The sequence below is a fragment of the Dioscorea cayenensis genome, chromosome 12 (genome assembly GCF_009730915.1).
Source record: "Dioscorea cayenensis subsp. rotundata cultivar TDr96_F1 chromosome 12, TDr96_F1_v2_PseudoChromosome.rev07_lg8_w22 25.fasta, whole genome shotgun sequence".
Lineage (NCBI taxonomy): Eukaryota > Viridiplantae > Streptophyta > Magnoliopsida > Dioscoreales > Dioscoreaceae > Dioscorea > Dioscorea cayenensis.
This window is the reverse complement of record NC_052482.1, coordinates 50059-66535: the sequence shown is the minus strand read 5'-3', so window position 1 is coordinate 66535 and position 16477 is coordinate 50059. Positions and strand designations below refer to the sequence as shown.

General features: G+C 34.8%; 2 protein-coding genes across 2 annotated transcripts; both read left to right on the top strand.

Moving 5' to 3' along the window:
• Positions 1-4479: 4479 nt before the first annotated feature.
• Positions 4480-8369, top strand: LOC120273563 (protein LTV1 homolog). Its single transcript, XM_039280209.1, has 5 exons — positions 4480-5020; positions 5140-5517; positions 5977-6561; positions 7096-7223; positions 7907-8369. Exons 1-5 carry the CDS (start codon positions 4547-4549, stop codon positions 7908-7910), a joined length of 1569 nt encoding a protein of 522 aa, XP_039136143.1. The 5' UTR covers positions 4480-4546; the 3' UTR covers positions 7911-8369.
• Positions 8370-9020: 651 nt separating this feature from the next.
• On the top strand, positions 9021-10142 carry LOC120273564 (germin-like protein 5-1). Its single transcript, XM_039280210.1, has 2 exons — positions 9021-9326; positions 9453-10142. The coding sequence occupies exons 1-2, from the start codon at positions 9221-9223 to the stop codon at positions 10001-10003; spliced, it is 657 nt and encodes a 218-aa protein (XP_039136144.1). The 5' UTR covers positions 9021-9220; the 3' UTR covers positions 10004-10142.
• The last annotated feature ends 6335 nt before the right edge of the window (positions 10143-16477 follow it).

The window sequence follows — 16477 nt, the reverse complement described above, 5'->3', positions numbered from 1 at the left end:
ACAACATTTTTTGGACAACCTTTTGGAATCCAAGCATCAAATGCCACTCGGATCAAGGTCAGTTCATGGTTTAATCCCTAATATTGTATTTATTTTTCTAGCCTTTGATTGAATAGGCCTTGAACTCTTATGAAAGAAAATTTGTTGAATTTATGATATTAGAGTAGATACTAAACACTTAATTATCATTAATATTAATTACATGCTCTCTATTATGGGGGTTTACAACTTCTCATAACAAAAAATAATAATAATAATAATAATGAAAAAGTTTGAGAAGCCTGTCAACACCACTAAGGTGGTGTTTGTTTCACCGGATTTGAAATTTCATGTAGTTAGAATTACAAAATCATTGAAAATCCTTTGTTTGTTTAGATGGATTTTAAATAGTTAAAAGAGTTTGAACTACAATGAACTAAAGATTTGATGGATTTTGAACTACGTCCAGCATAGTTCTATGTTCGGGATTTTAATTTATAAAATATGTCTCACATGATTGTCACGTGAGATTTAGATGTTGGTTATTTGATCATCGTTATAACCACTTATCAAATATATATAGTAGCAAATATTCTGATTTTGTTAACAGTTTAAATATATTTAAAAGTGTTATTTTAAATTTAAATCCTCTACAAATAATATCCAAACAATTATTTTAATTTTAAATTAAAAAAATATATAGTTTTTTTATCCTAAATTAGTTAATTTATCATTTTTAATTATTTAATTATTTTATTTTTTAAATGAAAATATGTTATGGGTTATTCCAAAGAAGATATTTATTAATTTAATATATTATTTATATCATAAAACTACACAATATATGCTTAAAAATATTTTTTAGGGGTTAACTAAATTAGAGGGATAAGCAAAATATATTTTATATAAATATTAGACAAATGAAATATATTTACTGAAAGATACTTATTTCTCTATGGTTTGATATTTTTAAAAATTATTTTATTGATTATAGAAATATTTATATAAATTGAACTAATACAACCAAAATTTAATTATATATATATAACTGTTTATTTTATAATTAAATACTATTGATTATTGAATATAAGGTAATCTTATCTTAGGTGAGCATATATCAAATCCATATTTATAAATCCCTCCAACTAAACACAAAATTTTATAATCCAGCATTCCAACTACATTAAACTAAACACTAGATTTAACACTCATCGTATTTTTAAATACAGTAATTACAACTACATTGTAATTTGAAATCCATTGCATTTTCAACTACATCTAACCAAACGCTACCTAAGAGAAGTTTTGAGTTCCTACGATTCTATGTGTGTGTGATCTTGTTTATCAACTCGACCTCCAACCTGGGTTCAAGCTAAACTTTTCTTTCGTCTTACTTTGAATCACCCAGGTCTTATTTGCTATAATTCACTAATCTTCAGTTGCACTATTGTTCTTTTATTTCTAATGCACCTCAGTACCTTTCTTTTTATATTATTTTTATAAAAGTGAATAAACCACAATTTATTGAAAAGAAAAACAACAAGTACAAAGAACCAACAAGGAAGATAAAACAAACAAGAACCCCAAAGAGGGGGAAAACAGGAAACACTCAAAGTAAAAACAGAGGTCCATCACCAATTGTTTCTTTTCCACTATGTTAATATATATATATATATATATATAAATGAAAAACAATTATCATTATGTTTGTTTTAGGGTTTAGGGGTTTTTTTATCATCATGTTTTTTTAGCGAACTTTCCCGGCGATTCAGACCCTAATATAGCTCAGGAGTAGTCTACTCCTCTAGTCAGCTCGGACAGGCCTGTGATTCCAGTTGGTAATCTTCGCTGGTCCAGCTTCCCTTCCCTTTTCAGTTTCTTCTTTCTTTTCCTCTTCCTTTTCTTTTCTTGTATTGAGTGCCTCACTGCCGGTGAGAGAACTCTAGTTGTTTTTTCTTTGTTGTTTGTTTTTCTTTTGTGTGTTTGTCCTTCTCTTTTTTTTTTCAATAAAGTTGTAGTTTATCCACTTTAATAAAAAAAATTATGTTTGTTTTAATAAATTGTATTTTATCCACTTTTATAACAAAGAAAAGAACAATTATCAAACACTCAAAATTTTGCCCATTTAAGATTTATATTACTTATAAAAATAATAATTTTAGATAAATGATTTATTATTATTATTATTATTATTTTATAAAGTAGATAAGCCACAATACATTAATATAAAAAAATACATAGAAGCAAAAAACAAGAGTACAGAGAAAGGTGAGAGAGGAGATAAAAAAACAAAAGGGCAAAGTACATAAAGTCCACTGGGGGTGGATACCAGGAAAAGAACAAAAAAATAAAATAAAATAAATTAGAATAAATCCCCTAAGGATAGAAAGGATCTTCTCCAAGGAGTTGCCGAACAGAAAACCTAGTACTAAGTGCGAGGCATTGATCATGTGGGAACCGTCATTAGGGTCACGCTCATCACACATGGAAGGCCCTGAAAACTGAATACTCCTACTGTTGTGGAGAAATCCTCCAACTTCTGCCTATTAGTTTCAGGATTTGCAAACATCCATAAGAGAAATATATGGCTTGTTTTCAAAATAAATGAAAATATAAACAAGGTAATATAATTAAATGTGCGATCATTTCTTCCAAGCCAAATTTACCAAATAATTGCTCTAATTAGCAAGGACCAAAATAGTCTCCATAAGGGTCCAAAACCCCTATGCCAACCATCGTATAGATCTACCATGGATGTCGGTGTCCTAGATGTCCCTAGGATCCCGATGAAATGGTTCCATATAGATGTTGCAATGTGGCAATGGAAAATAGATGATTTGTTGTTTCAATTGGGCTATGACATAGGACATACATGGTCATTGGAAGCCTATTGCATCCCCTAACCGTGAGGTTAGCTAGAGTGAGAATTTTATTGTCCCAGACTAGTCAGTTGAAGATAATAAAAAACTTCTAAGGATTCTAGGCGTTATCCCACAACATTGCCCCTTATTTATTAAGAACCGATAGAAGGAATGTAAAGAGAAATATTGGTGTCAGCTTCCAGTTTTGGCTAGCACTCCTTTCTGATGTTGATGACCTGATTAGTTACAGTATTATCTGTAAAAACGGATTGTTATAAAAATCAACTGGTGAAAAGGATGCAATGATATCTCTTATAGTTCCCATAGGAGTTGTATAATTGGCAAATTTCTCAGGGCAAAGGTTCTTTAGAGTTCGAACCTCCAACCAATTATCATGCCAAAATTGTGTCATTGTGCCATCCTCCACAATTGATTGGGCACACCTCTTTAAACATTGGTAGTGAACATTGAATGCCACACCAGAAGAAGGAGCTTCTCTAGAGTTTTCCAATAAAAAGGTTCCAACTCGGGTTGCTACAAAAGTAAATAAAGTGAACAACCTGGGGACCACACTAAGAGTTGTTATTTGTGAGTTTCCACCACCGTTTTCCAAAGAGGGCATTATTGAAATCAATTAGACTAATAATGCACATCCTCCTTGCTCATGCGGTTGGCTGAGTCGTTTCTAATTGATTAGTTGACATTGAGCTTATCAATGTTAGGACAAGTCCATAGGAAGTCTCTCATAATGCGATTAATAGATTTCACCACCCAAGTGGGCAACTTGAAGATCAACATCCTAGTAGGTGGGAAGGGAGGATATGACTAAGTTAATTAATGTGAGCCTCCCACCAATGGATGAAAAGTTGGCCTTCTAGGGTGATAGTCTTGATTTAAAACCCGCGATCAGCTTTTTCCAGTCTTGCCTCACAGGTTTCCTCCTTGCAATCGGAACTCCCAGGTAAGTTAGTGGTAGGAGCTCTAGGGATAGTTAGGATCCTAAGAGCACCCTGTCCAGGAATAAGGCCGAGCTTGGTTGAGTAAACGCTATTGTTTTTTTAAAAATTGATTGTTGAGTTTAAATACCCTAAAAAAGATAAAGGATCAACTTGATGATCCTGAGGTCTTCCCGACCACTTGTTGATAGAATAAGAAGGTTGTCCATATATTGTAGATGACATAAACTCTCATAATTACCAGGAGGTGCATTGAAGATTACTTTTGCAGTGAGCGGATGTGAAAACATTGTGCTAATGTCATCTACAACTAGGATAAACAACAATGGGGATAGAGGGTCTCCTTGTTTAAAACCACGCTGGTATAGGACATAACCATTGGCATCAAACATAAATGATGATTTTAGGATAATTTTTGAAATCATTCTAGATTTTATTTATTTATTATTTAGAATTTTGGTTTTTTTTTTTTTTAAATTTTGGATTTTAAATAAAATTTTATAATTACCCATGTGCTTAGTTGGGCTTCTATGGGCTGTGCTGGGCAGACTCGAGCTTGACAGGGTATGCCGGCCCTGTATGTACACACTACCCAGCTCGTGACACTACGAAATTCACAGTAATATAATACTATTTTGGCATCATTATTTTTAAATAAAACTCTAGTGTATAAATTCAACCCTAACTCAGTAACTTTAGCACCTAGCGGGCAAGCAAAGATCAGACCTTTGGGCGGCGCTGTCGGCTAAGATGGGGAAGAAGAAATTCATCAATAAGAGGAACTCAGCTACCTTCCGCCTCCTAGCTCGTGATTCGTCTACCGTCTCTACGGAAGGTGGCGCGCCGGCTCTACCTGATCGCGTTTTTGTTCGGGTTGACAACAACTCCTATTTATCTAACGGCTTTCTGGATGACGAGGTCGAGCGCCAAGATGTCTACCACGATTGCGGCAACTCCGACTCCATCTTCGCTGATGCATCTGATGACACAGGCGCTGGAGATTTTGTTGGTTCTCTTCACCCATGGATTGTCGATTGTGCTACCAGTGCAGGATCAAACGGGGCTCTCCCGGACCATGTGAGAAAAGAAATCTTGGAGTTGGGGTTTCCTGATGATGGCTATAATTATTTAAATCACCTGAGGGAAATCAGAAATTCTGGTGGTGGATACGCCTATTATCACAACAGCAAGGCCAGGCTCGATCTTGTCGGGGCAGATGTCAAGGTTGTGATTTTATATTTTTTCATTGATCTTATAAACTCACAATATGTGTATGTGTATGTGTGGGCGCTCGCGCGTGAGTTAATTTCTTTTGGTAATGCGTTTTCACATATATTTGCCAGGCTTATGACGCTTCTAGGCTGCGGGTCAGTGGTGAAGAGGCCAGCAGCAGTGGTATGTACACTGTTGCGGCAAAGACAGTTGCTGTGACTGTGAAGAAAGCGTTGGATCCTGATGTTTTGAGGTTGCTCAATGATGATAATGATGATTTGTCTAGGTTTGTTTCTGACGTGGAGGACTTGGAGGAGGATTTTGTAGTCCGGGCCAATTGTATAGAAGGAGAGGACCAAGAAGAGGTAGAGCAATTTTCTTTTTTAAGTGATAAACAAAAGAATGTATCTGGAGAGGTCAGCTTTGCTAATGAATTTATTCACGAGGATAGACTCGGAGGTGTTGAGAAGCCGAGGGCTCCTCGACTTCTTGATGAACAGTTTGATCTGGTAAGTTGCTTGTCATTTGTTAATGTCTTGTATTTCAGTTAAAACAAAGTGCTCTGTCTTCTGTTTTCCGTATAGTGACAACTAGCCACCAACATGCTTTATTTATCACAAACAATGACGAGTTATAATCTACAGGCAAATATACATCCATCTTTTCATCACAATCAACCCCTCAAATCACTTGAATGTATGGTTCAGACACCAGCTCAATCCGGTGTATACAGGCATAGCTATGTGTCCAATAAAAGTGACTATGTAATCATAATCACCTTAAAACTTTGTTCTGATTCTAGGATTATTATCCCCCATGTATTTGTGAGGTTTTGTTTGGTTGGTTTTTAACTAGTTTTCTTACATAACCTTCATAAATAGACTTTTTGGTTGTTGTGGTTTTTGTCAAAGTTTCAATTAGCTACATGCCTCAGTTTCAACTCAATAGTCTTCCCTTTGGTTCTACAGCTCACTCTTCGAGAATATGACACAGACAGTGAAAGTGATAATGCTGTTATAGAAGATGAACCGCTTGCTAATAAACTTAATTGTGTCCTTCAAGGGCTTGCAATTGATGATTTAGAGCTTGAAGGCAGTTATAAAGCTCCTGGTGATTTTGTCAATGGGAATCAAGGGTCAGGTGCAGATAAACAGCCAGATTATTCTGCTGAGCTAATTCGTAAGTGTGTGGAGTATGCACAAATGTACTGCAATGAAAATCATGTTGATGAAGAAATGGTGTTAGTACCTGAAAGCAGCGATGAATCAGAAGTTTGGGACTGTGAGACTATTGTTTCCACATACTCAAATCTTGACAATCACCCTGGGAAGATTCATACTCCATCAAACCGAAAGAAGCTTCCAGCAACTGGTGATGGCATATCAAAGAGCAACATCATTGCTCTCCGTGGAAAGGAGAAGTTACCAGTGGACTTTTTGCCACACAACAAGCCAAGTGTTGAGAAACCAAAGAGAACAGTGAGTGCAGAAGCTAATAAGCCGAGGAGTAGACGACATTGTTCGGAGTCAAAAGAGGAAAAGAAAGAGCGCAAGGTAATCATATGTTCATTACTACTTTTTTAGTGTTATATTATTTTTACAACTTAAGTGTAATTCCTTGCTCTGTTTTTTGTTGTTAAAGAGGACCAGTTTAAAGATTATTGTTATTGATGTATCATCAGTGTGAATTCTCTGGTATTTGTCCATCTATGATCAGTTATTTGAAATGCAAATTGTTCTCACAGCAATCAATGATTTTACATATATAAATACAAATTGGCAGAATATGTTCCTGAAGCATCATGTATAGATCACTAGCTATGCAAAATTCGTCAATCCAATGATTGAATGGAGAAGTATTTACTTATGGATGTCTTGGAACATCAATGTGCACAATTTTATTGACTGAACTTTCTTCTTAGTTTCTTTTTCCAAATTAATTAATCACTTTTAATCTGTGGAAGTTTCCAGCCATTTAACACATTTTTTCCATCCAGTTGTTATATATAAGGTTTCAATCAGCTTCCACCTTTAGTGCATATTGAACTATGCATACTTATATTTGGATTCTGTGACTGCAATGTGCAGGCTGCTCTAAAAGAAGAAAAAAAAGAAGCTCGTCGTGCAAAGAAAGACTTGAAAGTTTTGTACAAATGTGAAACTCAGAAAGCTCAGAAGGTTGCTGCTGTTAGTGGTCCATCTTCTATCCATCTTATGTGAGTGTCTTGCTTGTTTGAGCTATGTCTTTGTATGGTATTCCTAGTTCTATATCAATGTTTTCTTGTCCTTCTCTAACTTAAAGATAGTGACATGGAAAATGGAACATTCTTTCTATATAAGATGCATGCAGAGGCATGTTTGCACTTGTCTTGTTGCACTATTCATTTCATGAGATGAAATATCTGATGGACATACATTAACTACTCAAGGATTAATATGCAATTGTGTTGCTTATTTCTTTTTAATAACTTAATTCACTCTTGACTTTGTATTTTGTTTTCTTATTTTTAAGCAGTGAATTGTGTACCAACGCTTGTATTGTTTGGTGGATGACTTAAAAATGTATCATATTGATGATAATTGCTAAAAAATTATCGATTATGTGTTAATCATTCATAACTTTTATGTCCTTTGCAGAAGATATATTTGTTCTGTATTTTAGCATATTTACTTATTTTATTGGTTAATCAAATATAGATATGTTTCTTGGTGTCTCATCCATCTTCTTTGTGGACTTTACAGAATATTAATTTTTCATTGACAAGAGATGTCAACTGTTTATACCATTTCACGGAAATCTTTAGATTGAATTACCTCATATTCTGTAGCTCAAGTGTCATATATCTTGGGTTATACACTTAGACCATTACCTATGATTTCTGTATTTTCACTGTTGCAGGTAACTTTATTCGTTGTGTTTGCCTTGGAGGACTGTGGTCTGATATTACCTGATGGATTAGCCTGTTTTAGCCAAAGGAGTTTCTCGTGAAGTTCTTTCCACTGAGTTGTTATGGTCTGCGTCCGAATCATGTTCAGTGCTCCATTGTTTGAGATGCGTTAGTGTGTTTGCTGTTGTAGTTTCAGCTCCATGAGGCTTTTATGTAACTGTCTCTAGCTTCTCAGCCAGCAAAAGTACTAGATTGTGATGAACAAGAACGTTAAAATGGTTAGTGAGCTGCTTTAATTTTTTGGTGTTAGTGTTGGAAGTGGTGCTTGATCTATTCAAAGCATTTAGAGCTTTGAATACGGGGGAAAAAAAAACAGAGAGCTTGTCATGTGATTCCTGGTGATTTTGGTACGAAAAGTTTGAATATTGTGTTTGCCTGTACATCCTAACGGTCAATGCCTTTTGATGTTGTGCATCTTTTCTGCCTGGTTTACTTCTTTTGCCTAGAACAATTATGGGGATTGATTAATAAAACTATGAACTTGTGAAGGTTGCTTAGAATATTTAACTGAAAAATGGGACTTAGTCGGTTATCATGAGAAAAGAGAAAGGAAACAAAGCAAGGGAAAAACAGTAGAAGACACCGTGGATGGCGTGGGTTCCAACGGAAGTTGCTGGGTGCCTGTCAGGGGTGGTTTGCTGGTGGTTGAGACTGGCTGAAGTTTTCAGTGACTTTGCTTTACACACATGCCACGGCGCCTGGTCATTATAATGTTTTTGATTTCGCAGCAACGGTTAAATAAAAATATTTATTACGTTAATTAATTGACTAATTAATCAATGGCCCTTGTTGAGTCGAGTGCACGGAGTTACCCAAGGATTGTGATATCTATGGCCCGGTCAAATAGGGCAGAGGACAAGGGTAATAGTCCTCTGGGGTGTCCCATTACCCTCTGGGGTGTCCCTTAAACTCCTCGTCATTGGCATTATTAGCACTTTTTTTTTTTCTTTCTTATATGTTTATCCATCTATCAGTGGGTAACTTACGGTTGGGAAGTAGCTGCCACCTTCTCCATTCCATTCCTTATTATAGAAGGGCCTGAATATTTAAGCATCCCTGACCATGCCTTCACTTTCACATCACAAACATCCTCTTCTCTGAAGGGGATTGCAACCCCTTCTCTTCTCCGTTGTAGTTGTATATATACTATCACCTTCGACCTTTTTAATTACCACATTCATTTTGAGATTGAGTAGTCTAAGTCTACTCTCCTTAAGTACAAACAATACATACACAATACAAATTTATAACCCAAGGTCGCAGCTATGAGGAGGATCATCTTTTCTTTTCTCGCCTTCGTCCTCACCCTTTCCCCAGTCTTCGCTGATCCCGACTTGCTCCAGGACCTCTGCGTCGCCGATCTCAACTCGAGTAATTAATAAGCACCATCATCTCCATCTTGTGTTATTGTTTCATGTAATGCTAATTATTATGCATGCGGACGCTATATATGTAGTCATAATATATATATTTATCCATTAATTGTTGTATGTTCAGCGGTGAAACTGAATGGTTTCGCTTGCAAGGCCGCGGCTGCCGTGAACGAGACGGACTTCTTCTTCGCAGGACTGGCCAACCCCGGTTCCACAAACAATACGATGGGTTCCCTGGTCACTGGGGCCAACGTGGAGAAGATCCCTGGCCTCAATACGCTCGGTGTGTCAATGTCGCGCATCGACTACGCCCCCGGTGGGTTGAACCCGCCTCACACCCACCCCCGCGCCACCGAGATGGTCTTCGTCCTCGATGGCAGCCTCGACGTGGGCTTCATCACCACGACGAACAAGCTCATTTCCCAGACCATCAGCAAAGGTGATATATTCGTCTTTCCCAGGGGGCTCGTCCATTTCCAGAAGAACAATGGCAAAGTTCCGGCGGCCGTAATCGCTGCCTTCAACAGCCAGCTACCTGGGACGCAGTCCATCGGTGCCACGCTCTTCGCATCAACGCCATCGGTGCCGGACGCTGTGTTGACCAAGGCGTTCCAGGTTGGAACCAAGGAGATCGAGAAGATCAAGTCCAGGCTGACCCCCAAAAAAGTGATTTAAGATCTTATGGCTGTGGGCTTTAATTTGTGATTCGCTGAGACTGAATCGATACCGATATTATGTACTCCTATGTATTTGTCTTTGGAAAAGTAAAACAATCGGGAGTGCGCTAATAATAACTGACTATTATTTGTGATCATGTCCTCATTGTTCTTCAGCCCCAAAAGTAAGATGTAATTATTATTATTATTATTATTATTTTCACTTCTACCACCTCCAAATATCATTTCTAAATAGTCTTAGTAAGCCAAACAAGGGGTGGCTTAAAGTAACTAGAGGTCTAAAACAAAATTTCACAATAAATTTTAATAAATACATGTTTATTTGTCTTTGTCCATGTTACAAAGTACTAACTCGTGATGAAGATAAGAAATATATATAAATTTTGTGTGTAGAATCATAAAAGTAAAAATATAACAAAATCATAAAAACTACAAAAACTCTTATTTACCATTAAAAAATAAATATTATATTAATTTTGGAGAAATAAATATATGAGACAAGTAAAATATGATTTTAGAAAGTTGGTTAGAGAAGATATGAGATTGATTACATATCGAAATAAAAATATTTAATATCTTACTGTGTTATTTTAAATTTTAAAAGTTAATTAAAATTATATAGCATTGGCTAAATGTTAAATTAAAATATTTTTGTATTATGATAATTATTGGGAGTTATTTAAAATTTTAAGTTTTTCAAATTATTATTAAAAAAATCTAAAGACGAGTCTTTAAAATTAAAATTATTATTAAAAAATTTTAAAAATGAGGCATTAAAAACATTGGGGCCTAAAGCAATTGTTTTATGGGCCTTACCCTTGAACTGGCCCCGAGTCGAACAACACGATAATTCTGACCTCCGATTTATTATATATATAGTGTATGCTTGTTTCAGATGACTTTTTTTTTTTAGAAAAAGTGCAGACATTTAAGAAAAAGTAAAAGGGAGGAAACCATAAGAAGGCTAGAAGGATAAGTTTCTTTGGTTACAAATGTCTTCAAGCCAGGAGGGACGATCTTTGCCCTGGAAGAAGAAAAAGAGTTGAGGGTTTAGTTTTCCATGTGAGGCCAGTCTATCTGCAATGAAGTTGTCTTCCCTAGGATTCAAGACAATTGGAGGGGGAAGTCCAATAGTTTTTGCTTGAGTTCTTGAATCTCAAAGTTGTTTCAGATGACTTGAAATGTGAAAGATATGGATCACTGTCATAGATATGAAATTAATATTCACTTCTTTGATACATATTGGGAAATCATGAGAATGTATTTTGTTCATTTTAAGAATGACACAAATATGATTTAATTAAATTATAAATTACTTATATATATATATAATATAAAATATTTCTAAATAGAGTAGTGGTTTATTCACTTTTCTAAAAAAAAACATTTCTATATTACTGCTGCAATACTTGAATTGTAAAACATTGAATTTCCTTACATGAAGTTAAGGCTTGACTTTGGCTCCCCCCTATGTTTAAGCGATCATTAATTGTGGGATCGACAATGCAGCATGTCACGCCCCGAACCCGGCTCACCAGACCCGGTGCGCAGACAAACGGCCGCAGACCCACAAGGCGTGAGCCCCATAGGCCTGCAAGGCCTCAAAATCTGATCCAGGACAGGCAAAAATTATAATAACCCAACTGAGTTACAAGATTACAAACTCTACAAAGTATACAATACTTGGATATAGAAGTCCAAAATACAAAATACAGGGATACACAATAACAAGAACTTAAAATTTACAATAGGATAAGACAACAACTACAGACAATCTCTCAAGATGCACGCCGATCTATCACTTTTGATCTGAAAAGGATTTAAAGAAAATCCATGAGCTCACTAGCCCGAGAAGTAATCCGAAAATTGTCTTAAAACAATGACTTTTTACTGAATCTCGATTTCGGATATTAAGAATAATTCAAAGTTTAAACATAGTTTAAACAAATACAAAAATAAATGGTTCAACAGAGGTATAGTTCTCAAGTAGTAACGCTTATTCAAGATAACTAAAAATCAAAAAGAATACTGGAGTTTCGAATCTGCGAATAATTATTCGCCGGAAATGAGCATAGGTCTTCAAAACATAATTTAAACAAAAATAAAATACAAAAGTGAAATATTCTAATAAAGAATATTTACAAATATGATTTATCGAATTCAAAACCCGTAAATACGATATCAAAAAAATACGTAAAATTTCAAGCGGGACAAATATTTGTGTTTTTTTGCGAAATTCAAAAATCAAAAAGGGCAAACCCAAAAAAATAACAAATTCAAGAGTATGTCTCCAAATTTCATCGTAAGTGCCAAAGGTCATTTGTTTATCCTCGTGATGATCCGAGCCAAAAATAATGAGATATCATTTATTTACCCTCAGTGACCCGAGATTGAATACCGGTGGTCGTTGATTATTTCACCGAATCGGACACGGTGCGAAACTGCAGCTCTCACTTTCCCAAAATTACTTGTCGACAAGGTCGTGGGTTTAACCCCCACCGATGTGGTTGCATATCGCTCATTTGGAGATCAAAAGCATTCAAACAAAAACTCAAGGTTGAAATGCAGAATATTCATGAATTTTCCAAATATTCAAACAAACAGAAATACACAATTTCATAATCCCAATTTAGGAAAAAAATAACTCGAAAAATACAGAAATTACTTACAAAAATTAAATAAATAATTTCCCAAATCATTACTAAAAAAACTAATCACTATGCACATTTATATCTCACAAGCTCTGCATAACAATACTTCTAATATGTCTCATTTCAAAAATGCATAACTCCCAGAATTTAACATCAGATGCAAAGATATTTTTGTAGTAAGTAACTTAGGAAAAATTCTGAACCTTTTTCCTTGTTTAATACTTGACCCAATTTTTTTGTCTCCAAGAATGAGAAAGATCATGTTAAATCTGAAGATTCTGCATATAGATGTCATCATGTGCAAGTCTTTTTTTAATGGGTCATAACTCATAATCTATAAATCCAATAAACATGAAATTTTTGCAAATTGAAGGTCATGGTAATAAGGAATATTTTTCTATACTGAACACTTTTGCCTAATTTTTACATATTAAATCCGGAAATTGGCCTCTAAATCTGCATGTCTACACAATAATACCTCCAAGACATGTCAACTATAATTGATCATATCTTATAGAATATATATCCAATAAATATGAAATTTGGCAGGTAGATAGATCAAAGAAATCATTACAATTTTTCAATTTTAACCATCTGGAAATTGTGCTTCTATGACCTCCGAATTTAGGCCCCAATTCCCATTCAACTCATTATCATAACTTAAAAATTCATTCTAGCAATTTCATGCATGAACATAGAATGTCGAAGTCTCAAATCTGTAATAATCCAGCCCAATAAACCTTGAAATATTGACTCTAAACCACCAAATCATTTAATTTATTTCCCAAGTGCTAACCTCACAATTTTAGTAAGGATACCATCAAGGAAAGGCTATGATCTCCACCCTAGATAGTAAGTTAAAACCTGAAATTCAAGACTCAACCTTGCCACAGGATTGTAGTACCACATTTCTCTTGATGTATTCACATCTAACATTCACCTACTCACCTACATTAACATTTTCTCTAAACACATATATGCCCATCAAATCTGTACATCGACTCAAGATTATTAATAATTAGCATACACCCTTTAAAAACATAAAAAGCATCCACTATACCTTAACTCAAGAGTTTTTGGTCTTATCATCATACCATAATATGATCATAACCACATCGTATAAGAACAAATAGATAATAAGGATCCGGTTACAACCAAATATTCTAATATAAATGATGCATTAACGTTTCAAGATAAGTAGTAGCCATTCTAAAAAAATAACATACCAAAACATAAATACTAAGTCCATAGCTAATTAAAGCCATAAATCAGAAATACATGAAAATACCTATTCGACAATAGATAATTTTATAATTAATACAATAAGCAAGAATATCATAATAAAAATAATAGATAATAATTTTTGCCAAGAAAAAGAAATTCTTCAAATAATGAAAAACATGAGTTCTCGGGTGATTACTTACCGGTATTGCCTAAGTGCAAAAAATGAGGTCCAAGACCACTCCCTAAAAACGATCCTAAAAACCCAATGATTTACCAAAGTTAGAACAAAAATCACTCTAATCACAAGTTAAAAACACTAACCAAATATTTCTTTTTACATTCTCTAGAGAGAGAAACCAAAAATAAAAGAAATAAATAAATATACTAAATAAAATAAGTGTCTTGCATGTATTCTAGCAGGAACTCACCTAGGAAATTAAATGCATCTCAAAAGCTTAACCAATTAACATGATTTAAAATTAAAGTGATCCAATGCTTAACCTCCAATCATTTGACATTTGTCTTGAACCAATATTTCAACTTGATGAGAAATCTCCACCATCCAATCTAAACACATTCCACTACAATGCTTCCCTCATACTCTTAAACTATCACTATTACTAATCACAAGAAATATACATTGCTTTTAGCTTTGCAATATCATTCCACCAACTTAACAAATGATGTACAACTAGACCTATAGAATAAGGGTATGTATATAACTACTTATACATATCCAACATATGAAAATAAATAAAAATAAAAAAAATAAAAAAGAATTTCAAAAGAAGGATGAGGGATGCAGTCAACAATTTGAAATCAATATGCAGCTACAACAAACTCACAAGATGGAAGGATAGAGTGAGATCAAAACTCCAAATAGATGTAAAAACCTTGGCCTTAACATGCAGATCATGCATTCAATAATACCATTATTATCTAAGGCAACATGACAATCATCACCCAAGTATTTTCAAGCACTACAACATCTAATAATTAAATAGAAGGAAAGGCTAGGAGATTACATGGAAGATTGACAAAATCAGGAAAAGAAATCTATGCGGTTGAGTCCACAAACTCATCATCGGACGTTCATCGGAGGATTGCCGGAAGTTCGCCGGAGGAGATCACAGCTCTCTCTCTCTCTCTCTCTCTCTAAATGGATAGAAGAAAGGATGCTAAAGGCTCAGGCTCCATTGTCCATAACAAGATGGCAACAAGAACAAGTTTAAGACAAGTTTCATGAAATTATGCAAAAGTTTACATAATTTTGGCCAGGAATCCTGGGCTCTCATGGCTTTTACAAATGAATGAGGACAAAGAAGCTGGGGCCCATACAGCAAATGGGAGAGTTCCGGTGGCGGTAGCTAAGGAGGGAAAAAAAGGTTAGCGGTGCTCCGGGTGGAGGTGATAAAGATTTCCGATCTTTGGAACTTGAATCCGAAATGCGACTTTTACATCTGATTTTATATCATACATTGATTTATTTTATATTAAATGCGACATTGACGATCGTTAGGGTAAGAATTGACATTTCCCCATCAGAAAAAATAGAGGAACTAAATGGACGTATTTCATAATAGAGGGACTAAAAGAATGATCTCATTATAATAGAGAGACTATTTTGAGGATTAATCTAATTAAAATATAATCAAGAACTTTTGCTCATGAATTAATTAGTATAAATTCATGATTTACTTTATCTTATGCATCATTTATTTAATCTTATAAAATAATAAATAAATAAATAAATTATAAATTAATTAAAAAATCAACAATATAATCTACTAAATGTAGAAATACTAATTTCCACAAACAAAATTACTCCCTCAAAAGGTCCCAAAGTAATGGCCATTAAATCCCATAAAATTAGGATAGTTTATGGCCATCTTGTGTTGTGAACTATGGGAAATATTGGAAAGTGAATATTTGTTGTATAATTAATTAATTAACTAGAGAAGATTATATTGAGATTTTTGATAGATAGAGTTTTATTTTATTTTTAATGTTTAGGATTGGCATTTTTTTTTTTTTTACAAAGTTGATTAACCACATTTATTAGAAAGTCTAAGCAGTTACATGCCAAGGTAACAACAAACAGCGTCAATAGCGACGCATTTCACCAAGGTCTGAAATGACCACACAACTAAAACGGAAACAAGCGAAAAACATAGTCCACTAGAAGTGGAGCAGCCAGATACAAGAGAAAACAGAAACTCTTAGGGGGAAAGGAGAACTCCCTAGGAGGCATCAGGGACATCGCGAATTTAGCCCGTATTAAACTCGATCTTCCGGGGTGGCACGGCTTACCCCACCTGGATCAGTGAACTCCAGGCTTCTCTTGACAGCATGTGTAGACTCGTCCAATTTTCTTACTAATGAGACAACATTTTTCTTCGTATTTTTTCATGGTATTAGAGCTATAGGATCGGATTGTATTTTACGGAACTTCATCGGAGAGGGTGAGTTGTGATGGTTGTCATCAACGATTGGGACATTCGTCAAGGTATCATTGATCTTTTATTGGAGCATGAAGACTTGACTGAATTGGTAATTCCGGATATTGGTAGTATTACATTAGAACATAAAGATATTTA